We start from the raw sequence: 14,528 nt of genomic DNA on the forward strand, positions 1-14,528 counted from the left end.
AACTGGAAGCGTGGCCTGACTTTGTGCCGCGGGGCGGGGTGTAGCCGGGATGCCGAGCCCCGCTCCAGCGCATCGCATCCAGCCGACGGGTCCCCCTGCCCGCAGCCCGGCCCGACGGTCTCCATCCCACTCCTGGAGCTCGCCATCCCCCAAAACCTCTTTCCTAAATGTGGCCGAACCGTCCCCTTCCCCGCTGGCATTTGGAGCTGGTCCCACCTCCCTCTCGGCTCCAACGGTGCCGCTCGGCGAATCCCTCGCCTCACACAAGAGCCTCTGTACGTCGAGCGGCTTCGTGCCGGCTGCCTCTGAGCACCTGCGCCGCTGTAATTAAGAGTCATTTAGGCTTATTGTAAATAATTATTCCGTCTCGGTGGAATAGCAAGGAATTCCAGAAAAGCGCCATAAAAGTAATTATTAATAGCGCTTTGGGGACGATGGCGAACTCCTTTCGTTGCAGTTTAAGCAGCAGACTGGAACGGAGGGGAGGTGAATTCCCCTGCGCTGGGCTGAATCCTGCCTGGAGGCGCGTGGGACGCCCCGGTGTGTGCCTCGGCGGAGGGGGGAGGCTGCGCTGCGCAGCTGCTCCTGGTGCTGCTTACCGCTGTAATTATTTAGCTTCACTGGGAAAGGCAGCGTCCCCCGTGCCCAAATCCCCTTCCCCGTGCCCCAGCGCTGGAGGAAAAGCCTTCGCCGTGGGGTGGTGCGGCTGGTGGCTGACGACGGTAACTCCCCGCACGGTGACGGAGAGGTGGCTTGCAGAACAAGTTGGAAGGGCTTGAGGCCACGGCAGCGTGTCGGGGCTGAGTTGGGAGAGTTGCTCCTGTGGCCCCTGGTCCTGGCTCTGCCATGGGCCAGCACCACGTCTGTGTGAGATGGCTGAATACCGGGGGCATCGAGATCCAGGTACCAAAGCCTTGATTTTGCAGCGGGAACCGCAGCTTGGAGTGCATTAAGTCAGGCTCCAGCAGGCTAAAAAGCAGCCACGGGGCTACTTTATTTTACGCTAGTGGAAGTGTAAAGGGAGGAAAAGAAGAGGCGCTCCCTCTGCCTGTCACCCAGCCAGGGTCAGGACCAGGATGGGACGGGGCGGGACAGGCGTCTCCTGCTCCGCTGCGGCAGGAGCCCAGCGCGGCTGCAGCTGGAGACACAGCAGAAACCCGTGGAGATCCCCCAAAACACACAGCAAGTGCTGGGGGTGGTAAAGAGGTCATTTGTTAAAACCAACAGGTTTCGTGGAGTAGGAGCTTTGAGCAAACTGCCACCAGGGAAGGGGTTTATTACAACGTTGGGAATAAACCCTGGTGAAGCCCTGGCAAGAGGAGCCCTGGCCCGGCACAGCCCCGGGATGCCGCAGGCGATCGTAGGAAAGTCAGGCAGCTCTTCCAGGGGAGCTGCCCCGCTGCCAGGGGGAGCAGAGGAGGGAAAGTCTCCTATTGTTTTAACTTCAATTATAAAACTTTTTCTTTTTTTAAAAAGGAACAAATCTAGCCGGTATTTGTTCCTGCCTGCTCTGGAGTGGGGACGAAGGGAAAGAGCCTTTTCCCATCGCCTTCCCAAAGCATCTTTCTAAATTGACGGGGGGTCTGAGGCACTGCAGAGGGCTGTGAGCTGCAGCCACGATCCATCTTCAGCAGATGGATCAGCCGAGGGAACGACAGTGCTGCCCCACAATGCCGGAGCAGACGTGTCTCTCCAAACCGAGTCTCCCTGTCACCTTCTCGACCAGGGGTTTCCAGCCAAGGAAAGAAAAATCCGATTTGAGGCAGGAACCTCTGCTGTTAGAAGCTTTTTTGGCAAACTTGTGCTTTACTAGGCTAAAAATAAGCCTAAATCAGACCATTTAATGCCAAGCAGGAGTGTGAAGCACGGGGGGTTGCAAAAAAGGCTTTCCCTGTGCACGGTTATGGCTTGTGGTGGCTTCAGGAGCACTGGGGTTGGGCTGCTCTGGGAATCGTCCCTTTCCCGGGACTCTTCCCCCTGCCCCGGCCAAGCACAGGGGATCCCACAGCCGAAAACCCAGGAGTGAAACGTGTCAGACCCATGAAGAGGCCGGCCCAGGCTGGCAGTTTGTTGGCGGCATGGAGAGGACACACCATGGGTCTTCACTGTCCACACCACGACGACAGCTCTACAAAAACGCCTTGGCTGAGGGGCATCGGCAGAGCAACACAGCCTTTTCTTTCTTACTTCTGAGCTCAGTCGAAGTACAGGCAGCTTGCCGAGACTGGGATATGGTCTCCATCCCACGACGTCCCTCCCGCAAGGCACGGGGCACCAAGACATCGCCCATACCCCAGGCACGAGCTTCAGCTGCAGGTTCAGAGCTGCTTCAGCCAAGAGGAGAAGGGATTTAATGGGCTCTTGCTGCCTCTGAATAGCTGGCGAGGCTCGCCGCCTCCCGGGGACCCGACCTCCCCGGCACAGCCTCCCTGCCGCGGCAGCCTCCCACCGCAGCTGCCTGCGGGATGCAGTCGTCCCCCAGGACGGCCCCGCAGCCGCGACCTCTGCCCTGGGCACCCACCGAGACCATCCCCGGGGCCCGGGAACGTGGATCGGGCTCTTGCAAAAGCGGGAGGGAAGGACAAGGCAGGACCCTGGTACTGAGAGCAATTAGTGAAGGTAAGGTGTTTGCTGGACGCAAAACCCTACTCTGAGAGTAAAGAAGATGGTGGGGATGCTGACGGGGATGTAACCGTCTCTGTGAAGCCAGGGTGCAAGTCCTTACCGTGCGCCAGACCACGGGGAACTCGCTCACCTGCAGCAGATCTGAAGTTCCCGGCCAAGAGCGTCTGAATGTGCCGTGCGGCTTCAGGACCCCCCTCTCCTTCCCTGCAGGTACCGGTCCCAAGGCCGAGGCGTTCATCACGGCTCAGTGATGCCTCCCAGTACGTGCGGACGTCCTCCCCCTGGCCCAACCAGGCCCCCCGCTCCCTCCTTCCCCACTGGTCTCCATCCCCCCGTGGGGCAGGGTAGCCCACGTCGCCTCGGAGGCTGCTACGAGACCGCATTGTGGCTGCGGGGCAGGGGACTTGCCTGTCCCCTCTGACAAAGCCACACGTTCCCAAACCCCATGAAGCTCAGCAGGACCCATAACGCCTCCTTCCACGAGCCTGCAGGAACATCCTGGCAGCGTGGGGAGAGTCAAGCTCCGACTGAATTTTCTAAGACCAGATAGTGACCATGAATTGCTCCCTGATGTCTCTTTTTGGGGACGGTCACCTGGACGTACAGGTACAAAACCGCCGAGCTCCCGGAGCTGGGTCCTCAGCCCAAACCTGGCCATGACCAGCTGCACAGAGAAACAGTTTAACATCGCCCGGTGTTAATTTTCCTGCTGATTGAATCTCTGCAGTGTTAAGCAATTTCCACCAGGCTGTCTGCAAGGGTTGCGTTGCTTAAGATCGGAAATGAAAAGCACCGGGTAAATGCAAGTCATTATTATTTAATTGGATCAATTTCTATTTTGCATTTCTAATGACAGTTCAGTCGCGTCCGTTTGTCAGCCAGACTCTGTCCCACCGCTCTCCGTCTCAGCAAAACCACAGCCCGCAGGGACGGCAGCGCTGCGTCGGTCTGGGCTTGCCCCGAGCCGCTTCAGCAGCCTTTGAGGAGCGGGGATCAAACGGGGATTAAAAACCACCATGTTGAGGAAGGGGCAGAGGAAACCATCACAAAGTGACTTGAAGAGCCTTCAGATGCTCTCTGTTTCAAGGTTAAATCTCGGATGGCATCGATCTGAAATTCTCTTTGTCAGGCTGGGGAGAAAAAAAAGCATTAAAAAAAAAAACCCCAATCAAATCTGAATCCATCCCCAGTGCAATTAGATACAACCTTTAATCTGTCAGTGTTGCGAGATCATACAGGTTGCACGAATGCTAACAAGCATTTGATATTTGTACAAGCTTTCTTAGGATGAATAATTAAATTGACTTTATCCATTAAACCTTCCCTATTAAGCTTTAAAGACGTGGCTGTGTTTTAATGGCTGGGGCCATCTCGTCTTCCATACGAAGGAGCTTAATGAGGAATTTTAGTGTGGCCTGCCAGAGCCGCAGCACCAGCAGGATGGGCTCAGGGGCTGAAATCTCCACGTGGTCATTTTTTTTTTTTAAGCATGTCTCTCTGCTGCAACCCTGCTGGGGCCCTGGAATAACTCAAGCTCACGCCAGGTGGGTGCTCGATCCTCTTCCAGCAAAATGGTGTTAACGTAGGCAGCCCCGCTTCTCCCACGACGGGTTTGAGCCCTTTCAGTGGGGCCAGCCCCAGCGCGAGCTCTCTGCGGGAGGCTGGGAGGGTGCAGAGGGGTTGCTCCGGGCTGAGGGACATGCGGCGGCGCAGACATGCTCCCCGGTTCGACGCTGATGCATGCAGCAACGTCGCCAGGAGGGTTTCATACCCAGGCTGGGGCTGTGACCAGGCTGGGCTGCTCCTCACGCCTGGACCCTTCACTTGTCTTCGCTCCCTTGTGGGTCAGGGTTGGGGTTTTTTTCCAGCTGTGGCCATTGGAATATTCAGTGGGAAAAAAAAAAAAATCTGTTCATGGGGAAAGAAAGAAAATGCCAGCAACCCTCATTATGTCACACCACGGGAAAGAAACCAGATTAATTATTTGAATATTTGATTGAAATCCCCTGGAGCAGCTTATTTTTGATTCCGCTTCGCCCCACTCGGAGGCACAAGCTGCCGAAGGCCTGTGGCGATGTCTCCAGGGTTTGCCGCAGACGCACAAGCAGAGAGCGGCTCTCCCACCCGAGTCATCCCCCGAAAACGCAGCCACCGCCGGGGCAGGCGGCCGACGAGCAGGAGGGCTTCGCGTCCAGCGAAGGAAGGAGCTCGCTTCCCCTCCCCTCTTCTCCCCGGAGCCTGATCATTGCTCTTACTCCTTATGCCCTTATCAAATCCGATGGCCCCGCTGGGAATCGGCTTCTCGGGTCCTCCTCGCCCTCTCCCCCTTCCTGCCTGCATGTTAATTTATCCTGACTGGCTCAGACCGAGGCGCTAATTAATTTTCCTCATTAACAAAAACAAAAAAAAAAATCTCACAAATGGTAACAAGTTAATTGTTACCAATACAAATTAATTCTTCATAGCAGACCGGGCATTTCACAGCTCGTTGGCAGCGACACCTCCCGTACCCAGCCGTGCTCTGCCTGGCGCAGGGCTGGTGGCCACACGGGCAGAGGGGTGTCAGAGCCGGACCCCAACCTGCTAAATTACCCAGCGTAACGAGGCGGGGGCAGAATAGTGAATATTGAAATGTCTGCTTTGGCTTTTTGCCCTGCTTTTCTGCTCGGGGGTGGGGGGAATAGTGGTGAAACGTGCTTGGGCTGAGGATGGAGCGAGTCTCCTCAGGTTCCCACCTGGCCTGGGTTACAAAGCGCAGTGTGTCCCCCCTGTCCCAGCAAAGCTCCCTCCCCACCGCGCCCAGAGTGACGGGGACCCTCCTGGTGCGGCCGCGACCCCCTGGGCCTCGTTTCCCGGCTGGCTCACGGCGTTCAGACACATAACGCAAAAATTTGCCTCACCTGTCTTCGCCCAATTACCTTCCCACCAAAATAAATCTCCGGGTGAATATATTCAGCACAAGTTACAGCAAGAATATCCTCCTCTGATACGTCGTTTGATGTTGTGAGAATATCCTCCTTCCACGCCGTTTGATTTGAGCAGCAGGTGGGAAGAGCTCCGAGAACAGAAGGAAAAGGCTGTTAAGACAAAGGGCAGGGAAGCTCCCTGCAGCCTCCTCGCAGAGATAAAATGCAGGCAGGGATGAGTCAGGCTGGCAACGTTGTGCAAACAGTCTAAAAATAAAACCGGTTTATTGCAGATTAATGACACCGTAAAATGTATTTCACTGGCCATTTAGCAGGTGTTGATCGTAAATATTTGGGATTAAAAGTAAACTTTTCTGCTGTGCCACTGTATTGTCACTTCTGTCTCACCCACCTTCCCCGAGCGCCTGTTGGAAGCGATGAATCAGCCCCGGGGCTGGTTTAATCATGCTTGAGAACGTAATGGTGACAAAGTACCTGCTTTCTGGGTATCTCCCTGCAGCACAGGACTTTTAAGCGCTCTCTCTCTCGCAGGCAGCAGCGAGCAGCAGCGCCCGGACCTGCCGCTCACATCGAGGGCTCGATTACTGCTATTGCAATTACACCAAAGGAGCCCAGAGACAGGGTGATGGGCAACAGGCGTGGTGCGAGATACACACCACCGGCTGTATCGCCCTACGTCACGGGGCCAGTGCCTGACAGTGTCTCCCAGGAAAACCAGCTCCCCCACTCCTGAGGGCTAGCTCGGCCCTCGCCCACGCAAGTGCGGAGTCAATCCCTATGGAAACAGACGGCGACGGCACGCAAACGCCTCCGAGCGCACCACCGCGCTCCGGCCTCCCCAGGAGCCCATCGCCCCGGGAGCGAGGCAGCCTGTTCGGCTCTGGGAGTCGGGTCAAGATACCTCGGCTTGATTCAGAAGCTCTTAGCGACAGAGCTCCAAGCAATTGGGATTTTTCCAACCCCTGGCTCTTTCTGGGAATGAAGAAAAGGTAATTCCCTTAGCTGTTTAACATGCCTTGCACACGGAGGTCAGTGCTAAAGGGACACCGGTGCGCTCGCTAGACCAGGAGTCGTTCCTCTGGAGCCGGGACCCGACGTGGGCACAGCATCTGCAAGAGATGACAAGTCAGTGAGCAGCGGGCGAGTGCCCTTCCTCCCCGCGAGGATGGCTGCGGCCCCAAACGCCCCAGGGAGGCTTCCCCTTAGTCCCTTCACGTATCGCAGGATCAGGCCAAGTCCGAGGGAAGAGGTGAACGTTTTACGTGGCCAAGAGAAACAGCAACATCGTTAAATAACCCCCATGGAGTCGCCGCGATCCACGCGTTTTCATCCTGCTTGGAAATCAAACTCTCTGATGGATCATTAATTAAGTTTTCCAGCAGGGTAAAAATGCTTCCTTTGCTTGGGATTTCATTCTACTCACACAGATTAAAAATGCAGCTAATTAGAACAAGACTGGCGTGCAAGGGGGGGGAAGAAACAAAGGTCTCGTTATGACTGGGAGGGGACGGAGTCCTTCCACAAGCAGGTACAGATGACTCATAGCTGCTGAATAACCCTGCTGCCTTCTCCCTGTCATGGGGAAGGCCTCCCAGTGCTGACATTAACTCCTCCAGCAGCTCTGTATCACTTGCCAGGCAAGAAAAAAAAGTCCTTAAATTGGCTCTTAGCTAGCTCTGAGGTAGCTGGTAGCCAAGTGAAGTGTTAATTAAACAGCCTTGCTAGCTGCATCAGACAGCTGGTCGAGAACTGTTTTATTTCCCCCCCTGGTAATTTTCAGTTCAAATGAATTATTTTCTCTGAAGCATTTCTGAGGGGCAGGGGAGAAAGGATAGAATTTCAGCCATTCCCTCCCATCCCTCCTGCTTTTCTCCCAGTCTTCTCTTGGCCAAACTTTTTTGCTGAATGTAAAAAAAACCCCAAACTCAAAACCTGAAAAATCAAGTTGAAATAGATATTGACAGAGAATACATCTATTGGAACATGGAAGGTATTTTTCAGCATGAAGTGTAACGGTAGTTTACTTTCAGTCCAATATAAACCACACCACCCCTTTCAGCAGAAGAGGAGGTGTCTTGGGGTGTCCCTTTGCCGTAAGGAAAGGCACCTGCAATGAATAGTCCACTGTGTGGCACTGTGGAGAGCCAAAGCAGCAAAGCCACCTCCACCAGGTCTGCCAGAAGGGAGATGAAACGGAGCTAGCGGGTGAGGACAAGGACTGAGGTGGTGTCCCAGCCGCGCTGGTATGCATCTCTGCTCAGCCCACGTGTGAGGGGTCTCCGACTCGTCGCAACCACAGCACGGGAAACCCAAACAGGCGCCGAGCCAGGGCCTCCTTCATTCCTCCCAGAGGGTCTGGCGGCAATCAAATGCCCCCCGGCTTGCTCTCAACGAGGGGAGCATCGTCTAGGATGCAGAAAGGAGGCGAAGGGATGAACCGCAGCAGATGGTGGCCAAGCCACCGAGCCTCCGCGGCGCCGACGTGCGCGTGGGCGGCGAAGCTTCCTGGCGTGAGCGGTGGCACAACCGCGGCCCAGCTGGGCCAGCACCGTCACGTCGCGGCCTCTGCGGGGAAACAGTAAGAGCTGGTCAGCAGATTTCAGCGGTTTCAGCTCTGCAGAGCCTCAGCACGCTCGTCTGCCTTCTTTACACACAAAATTCACCCCTTCCTTTTAATTAGAGCAGGCTAATTAAACCAGCACAAGCCCGTTTCCTCCCCTTCCCACAGGATGTGCGGCCACATCCACACGACGGCGTTACGGAGGCACGGCTTGCTCCCGTAAGGCCGGGGGAATAATCACCTTGCTGCGGGACACTTAACGACCCCGCCGGCCTCTCCCTCTCCTCACATCAGCGTGGCTCGCGAGGGCGACCCTCCGAAGACCACAAAATGCGCCATTTCCCACCGATCCCAAATGCCTTTCCTCCCTGGAAGACACCTCGTGGCTCTGGCCCTTGCCCGGGAGCGGACGGAGCCGCTTCAGCCCGGCCGGCAGCAACATCTAGTGGCCACGTCCTCGGCGCCTGCTGCCGGGAGGAGGCCCCCGGTCCCCTGGCTGCCCTTTACAAAGAGCTCACTGGGGTCGATAGAGGCTGATATTAAAAAGAAATAAATCCAGAAAGTTCAAAATATGAGGTGGTATGAAGAATAAATGAGGAGAGCGGCCGGCGGGCCTCAGCCCCCGGCCCCTCAGGCCTGGCGGGGCGGCCATGGGGGTGAGGGGGCTGCTGGGCCAGGCCGTGGTGAGGGGAGCAGCGCTGCCGGTGGCACGGCCCGCACCGGGGGTGGGGGTGGGGGGGGGGTGGGGGGTGTCCCCCGTTTTGGGGCCGTCCGCCCGCCTTTGGGAGGCGGGGAGACCCCGCGGAACGGGAGCTCCGCGAAGCGCCGTCCGCCGAGGAAGTGTGTCCCCGCCGCCGCGCCGTCCGTATCCATGGCAACGACCGGAGCGCGGCCCCTAGCAACGGGGCAGGCCGCGCCCGGCGCCATGGCGGCCGCCGCCAGCCCCAGCGTCTTCCTGCTGGCGGTCAACGGGCAGATCGAGAGCGGGCAGGTGAGCGCGCCGCGACGGGCGGTGGGGCGGCCCCGCCGGCCCCCAGAGGGGCGGGGAGCCCGGTCCCCCGCGACACAGCCCGGCCTGGGCCTCAGCAGCGCGGCCCCGGTAACGCGGCCTTGCTTCGGTCCAGGGTCCCCTAACGCAGCCCTGTCTCCGCGCAGATGCCAGTAGGGCGGGCTGGGCCTCAGCCCCCCCTAACCCAGCCCGGCCTCAGCCCCGACCCGAGCAACGCGGGCTGGCTCGTAGTCACGGTGTGGTGCAGGCTGCCCTCAGCCCAGTGACTTGGGCTGGCCCTCGGCCCCGGTAATTCCCCGCCAACACAGCCTCTCTCTCCCACAGTTCCCCGGATTTGACGACCTCTACTGCAAGTTCTGCTTTGTCTACGGCCAAGACTGGGTTCCCACAGCGGTAAGGCCCCATTGCGCACCCCTGGAACCCAGCCTGCCTGCCAGGCCCACCGGCAGCATGCGTCTAACGGGCTTAGTGCAGGCCCCTGGCTCATGCCACTTTTTCCCCACAGGGTCTGGAGGAGGGCATCTCCCAGATCACCTCCAAGAGCGACGTCGCACCCACCACGCTCGTCTGGAACTTCCCCATTGACATTACCTTCAAGAGCACCAACCCGTCCGGCTGTGAGTGCTGGGGGCGGTGGGATCCAGCTCGCAGACCAGGCACCCCTCTCACACATGCTTCAATTGCAGGGCCGCAGATTGTAGTGAGCGTCTACGGACCCGACTTTTTTGGAAATGATGTGGTCAGAGGTTATGGAGCTGTCCACGTTCCCTTCACACCCGGAAGGTGAGGTGACAACCCGTCTTTCAGGACTGAAACGGAGATATTTTTTTTTTCCAGTTACTATGTTGTTTCAGAAACAAAAATGTTCCCGTATCTCCTTATCGTGTCTTGTCCGTTTGGTACAAAGAGCATGGATTTTCTAGCAGCAGCCCCTCGTTATCAAATAATTTTTGGTAATCCTGTAGACAACTGTAAAGTCAAAACTGGCATGTAGAAAGCCCAGGTGTGAAGCGCAGTACGTTACCTCTCCCCCATCACTCTCAGCTCATGCTAAGCTTTCATTCCCAGCACTGGGCATGGAGGAAGATACGCTCTTCCTATGCAAACAAACCCTTTCTTTGTGGAAGGGAAAGTAGCATACTTTGAGATGTTCAGTGGTCTGACGTGCCTGAAATTCTGGTACCTTTATAGAGACAAGAAGTCTTGCCAAGTGCTGTTTGGTTCATTTCATAAGTTCTGTGCGTCCCATGTTTGTTTTAGGCATACAAGAACCATCGCTATGTTTGTTCCAGAGTCCACATCTAGGCTGCAGAAGTTTACAAGGTAACAATTAAAGACTTTTCTTTTTTTTAAGAGCAAGTCCTTCTTGCTCTTAGTCACAAAGGTAAATTCAGCGTACACGTGAATACTTTGTATCATAACCTGTTTTGAGGTTTGTAGGTAAAATCACGTTTTTAGGTGTCTAGGTCTTTTGAAGAGCTTTCTTAAAACACGTTAACTGCCTGCTTGCAGTAACGCTAACTCGTCTTTTTGTCATCCTCACATTTGAACACTCTTGGTTTGAAAAAGAACTCACTTCAGCAGAGCAGACTGATACAGGAGTTCTTGTTCTGAGTGGCAGCTCCGTGTTCCACAGGTTGATTCGTGTCAGTGATGTGACTTGCAGAGGCGCTACTTAGACTAATTTTACTGAGCATTTTAGTTGTCGCTGGACTCTGAGGAGGCGTGCTGCAGTCCACCCCTAAATCTTACTGTAGCTAGGGGCTTTTCTGGAAGGAGAGCCACATTAAGAGCAACCTGGAAAGCAAAGGCAGAACACGGAAAAACAATTCCCAGTTCTACCTTTTCTTCCATCTGGAACGCATTTGCTGTAACCTTTGTCTCGTTTACACACACACATCCCTTCCGAAGCAGCAGTCTATACACAGCAACCGAGGGTATTAAGGTTTTTTCCTTCCATGGTGTTGTTTAAGTACAGTCTGAACCATCTGTGAGCTGATTGTTCGGTTGTGGATTGCCTGTACCAACGGAGCCTACCCTTGCGCAGAGCCAGCCTTGAGCGCTTTGGGTCAGAGTCAGTGTGGGAATCTCTGTGCCCGACAGTCAAAATTCAACTGATTTACTTTTCTTCTCTTTATGGTACCCTTTTTGTAGAATCTACACTCTAATTCGTATACTTCTGTATTACGTGCACCTCTGATGTATTCAGAGTACCTAAGCCTCTCTGTTACTCTGGGTAATCAAGAGTTGAATCGGTTTCAAAAACATTTTGCCATAGAGAGATTCTGTCTAGCCCAGAAGTAACTTGGATTTGACATAACGTGTATGAAATCGGTTTCATTTTTTTCCTTAGAGAGACAAAACTTATCTTCGATCAAAGTAGATCAGCAACAAAGGGAATCAGTCTTGAAAACTCCCTACGCAAACAAAAGCTGGGAGTCTCATTAAACACCCCCCTTTGTTTTTTTAACACGCGTATGATGAACTGTACCAAATCTAAACACTAGTGAATGTATCCCATTAATTATTTTCTGTTTTCTTCTCCAAGCTGGTTCACAGGGAGACGTCCAGAATTTACTGACCCCAGAGTGGTAGCACAGGGAGAAGGAAGAGAAGGTAAGTCCCTGGGACCTCTGGACTCCCTTGCATGAGAGCAGGCCACAGCTTGGCCATCCATCTTCTGTTGATAAAAAAGACTGGTTGCTCCTGCCGAGAACAGTCCTACCTGGATACGCGAGGAGTTCAACAACTATTCAAAAACCTCCCTTAACCGGTTTTATTCACGTCTTCTTTCTTCTAGTAACGAGGGTGCGATCTCAAGGCTTTGTGACCATTTCCTTCAACGTAGTGACCAAAGATATGAAGAAGTTGGGCTATGACGTGAGCCCGAGCGACATGCAGAACCCTTCTCTGGTGCCTGTTACGGAAGGGATTCATAAGTATTGAACTCGGGCGTGAGACGCTCAAAGGCTCACAGGCAAGTTAAGCGCTTTGGGGCTTTTTGTGGCAGAGGGAAATGAGTATCTGACTAAACTGAGATGTCGTCGCTTGAGACCGTTATTCATTCCAAAAGCAACACAAGCCCATGAGGCTTTGGAATAATTACCTGAGTATAATCCTTTCAGTAAGCATACAGGTTGAAGTATTCTGTAAATTAATGTCATCGGATAATATTTAGCATTTTTATGAGTAACATCAGACTATCTCAAAATAAGACCTGTAACAAAATATTTTTTATAACAGCCTTTTGCACACTCTTTATATACTTAAAGAATAGGAACGTTTATAGTTGTAGCAGTTTTCCTGTGTTTAAAACATCATTGCAAACCCAGTTCTTTTTACTAACGTTTTTTTGTGGTAGAAATGGGAAATTGAAATTATTGCACCTTCCAAAAAGGAGGGAATATGGAAACCCTCCCATGAAACACACATGCACTTCTCCGTGCCACGTGTTTCCCTCTGCAAAAGCAAGAGCAGTTTTCTTTATAATCCCGCATAGTCCTTTAGAATTTGTGCGACTGGTTAAAATAGCTCATGCACTGCGGAAACAAACCTTTCCACATTTTTCAGTGAAGCCACACGGGCTTTTGCATTTAGAACAAGATGACAACTCTTCCATTTCCAGATTTTCTTTCTGCATCATTTGCCTGGCGGAAAAGGACCTGGGGGTGTTGGTCGACAGCCGGCTGAACATGAGCCGGCAGTGTGCCCAGGCGGCCAAGAAGGCCAATGGCATCCTGGCCTGTATCAGAAATAGTGTGGCCAGCAGGAGTAGGGAAGTGATCGTGCCCCTGTACTCGGCACTGGTGAGGCCGCACCTCGAATACTGTGTTCAGTTTTGGGCCCCTCACTACAAGAAGGACATTGAGGTGCTGGAGCGTGTCCAGAGAAGGGCAACGAGGCTGGTGAGGGGTCTAGAGAACAAGTCTGATGAGGAGCGGCTGGGGGAACTGGGGTTGTTTAGCCTGGAGAAGAGGAGGCTGAGGGGAGACCTTATTGCCCTCTACAACCACCTGAAAGGAGGTTGTAGCAGGGTGGGGGTCGGTCTCTTCTCCCAAGTAACAAGCGACAGGACGAGAGGAAATGGCCTCAAGTTGCACCAGGGGAGGTTTAGATTGGACGTGAGGAAAAATGTCTTTACTGAAAGAGTGGTGAAACATTGGACCAGGCTGCCCAGGGAAGTGGTGGAGTCCCCATCCCTGGAGGTATTTAAAAGACGAGTAGATGAGGCGCTTAGGGACATGGTTTAGTGGGTGGTGGTGTTGGGTCGACGGTTGGACTCGATGATCTTAGAGGTCTTTTCCAACCTTAATGATTCTATGATTCTATGATTCTTAGCTTCAGGAAGGAGAAGAAAAAAAAAAAAAAGGACAGCAGTTTATTTTAGAAGAGTTAGAGAGACCATGGTGTTAAACATATCCTTGCTGCATGGTTTTAACTTCAGGTGGAACAAATTGCGTTTTAAGTGCAGATATTGACTAAAAAATAAACTTTAGAGAAGGCTCTGCTAAGAAATTAGTCTCAGTAAGCCAGCTACGTGTGCGGCCATAAGCAGCATTTAGCTCCAGATCAGGTCCCAGAGGCACTGTGCCACACAGGAGAGCGGGGAGTCGCAGAAAGGACCTTCCCCTCCCTTCGCTGGGTCCCTCCAGCCAGTGCAGTACACAGACAATGTACCATGGCTTTCCTCAGCTGGTTTTCTTACCGAAAAGAAAGGCAGTAAAAAAGCAACGTAGTGACGTTCAAGCCTGCTACACTCAGGTTTCCTTTCCCATCGCATAACCCCAGGGAAGGACCGAAACGATGTTGGTTGTTATTGGCGGGTGACAGGAGCTCCAGAGCTGATGTGCTGCTCGCGGACGTCTGCAGCGTGAGGGCACAGAGCTGGCCTCGGTCGGAGGAGCTGCTCCTCCGATGTCTTACCGTGGCCCTTCAGTGAATCCCCCTCTAAGCCAATGTTACTGCTCTTCTTCTAGGCTGAATAAACCCAGTTGTCTAAATATATTTGTTTGTCTCTCTACTGCTAGGGTTTTTATTTCTTTGTGCCAGAAGGGATGTTTCCAAGTCCTAAATCATCCGAGATGGGCTATTCTTACAGGTGCAAAAGAGAAAGAAGTGTATGCCACAATGAAATGACTAATTGCTTAGTCGTTTCCACATTTAGATTTGGGTATGTAATCTCTTGTGTTTGACTGCAAATACCAAGAGATGACTGAGAACGACTTAACGTGATACCACCCTATAAGTGAACTGCCAAGACCTTGAAACTGTGGAAATACAAGTAATAACAGAGCGCATTGATCTGCAGAGCCTCCAGGACGCGTCTCACATGAAGCCTCGGGTTAGAGAGAGTTATTATTTCATGCTGAGCAGTGTGATTGAATAAATATAATTTCTGAAAAGGTAA

General features: G+C 53.4%; 1 protein-coding gene across 3 annotated transcripts; it reads left to right on the plus strand.

The window, feature by feature from the left end:
• Positions 1 to 9,031: 9,031 nt before the first annotated feature.
• B9D1 (B9 domain containing 1) lies at positions 9,032 to 14,528 on the plus strand. 3 transcript variants are annotated; one of them, XM_076351412.1, is made up of 8 exons: positions 9,032 to 9,103; positions 9,446 to 9,514; positions 9,627 to 9,738; positions 9,808 to 9,904; positions 10,382 to 10,444; positions 11,670 to 11,737; positions 11,922 to 12,098; positions 13,910 to 14,528. In XM_076351412.1, the coding sequence occupies exons 1-7, from the start codon at positions 9,038 to 9,040 to the stop codon at positions 12,065 to 12,067; spliced, it is 621 nt and encodes a 206-aa protein (XP_076207527.1). In that variant the 5' UTR covers positions 9,032 to 9,037; the 3' UTR covers positions 12,068 to 12,098; positions 13,910 to 14,528. The 3 variants fall into 3 exon arrangements, with proteins under 3 accessions (XP_076207527.1, XP_076207528.1, XP_076207525.1); XM_076351413.1 differs by having other exon boundaries at positions 14,149 to 14,528; XM_076351410.1 differs by having other exon boundaries at positions 11,922 to 14,528.

The sequence above is a fragment of the Aptenodytes patagonicus genome, chromosome 13 (genome assembly GCF_965638725.1).
Source record: "Aptenodytes patagonicus chromosome 13, bAptPat1.pri.cur, whole genome shotgun sequence".
NCBI lineage: Eukaryota > Metazoa > Chordata > Aves > Sphenisciformes > Spheniscidae > Aptenodytes > Aptenodytes patagonicus.

Excerpts from the sequence above, each read along its gene's own strand:
- B9D1 (XM_076351410.1), top strand. The coding sequence starts at position 9,038 with ATGGCGGCCGCCGCCAGCCCCAGCGTCTTCCTGCTGGCGGTCAACGGG. Across the intron at positions 9,515-9,626 it reads AAGACTGGGTTCCCACAGCG|GGTCTGGAGGAGGGCATCTC; the intron begins GTAAGGCCCCAT and ends TTTTCCCCACAG. Across the intron at positions 9,905-10,381 it reads GTTCCCTTCACACCCGGAAG|GCATACAAGAACCATCGCTA; the intron begins GTGAGGTGACAA and ends TGTTTGTTTTAG.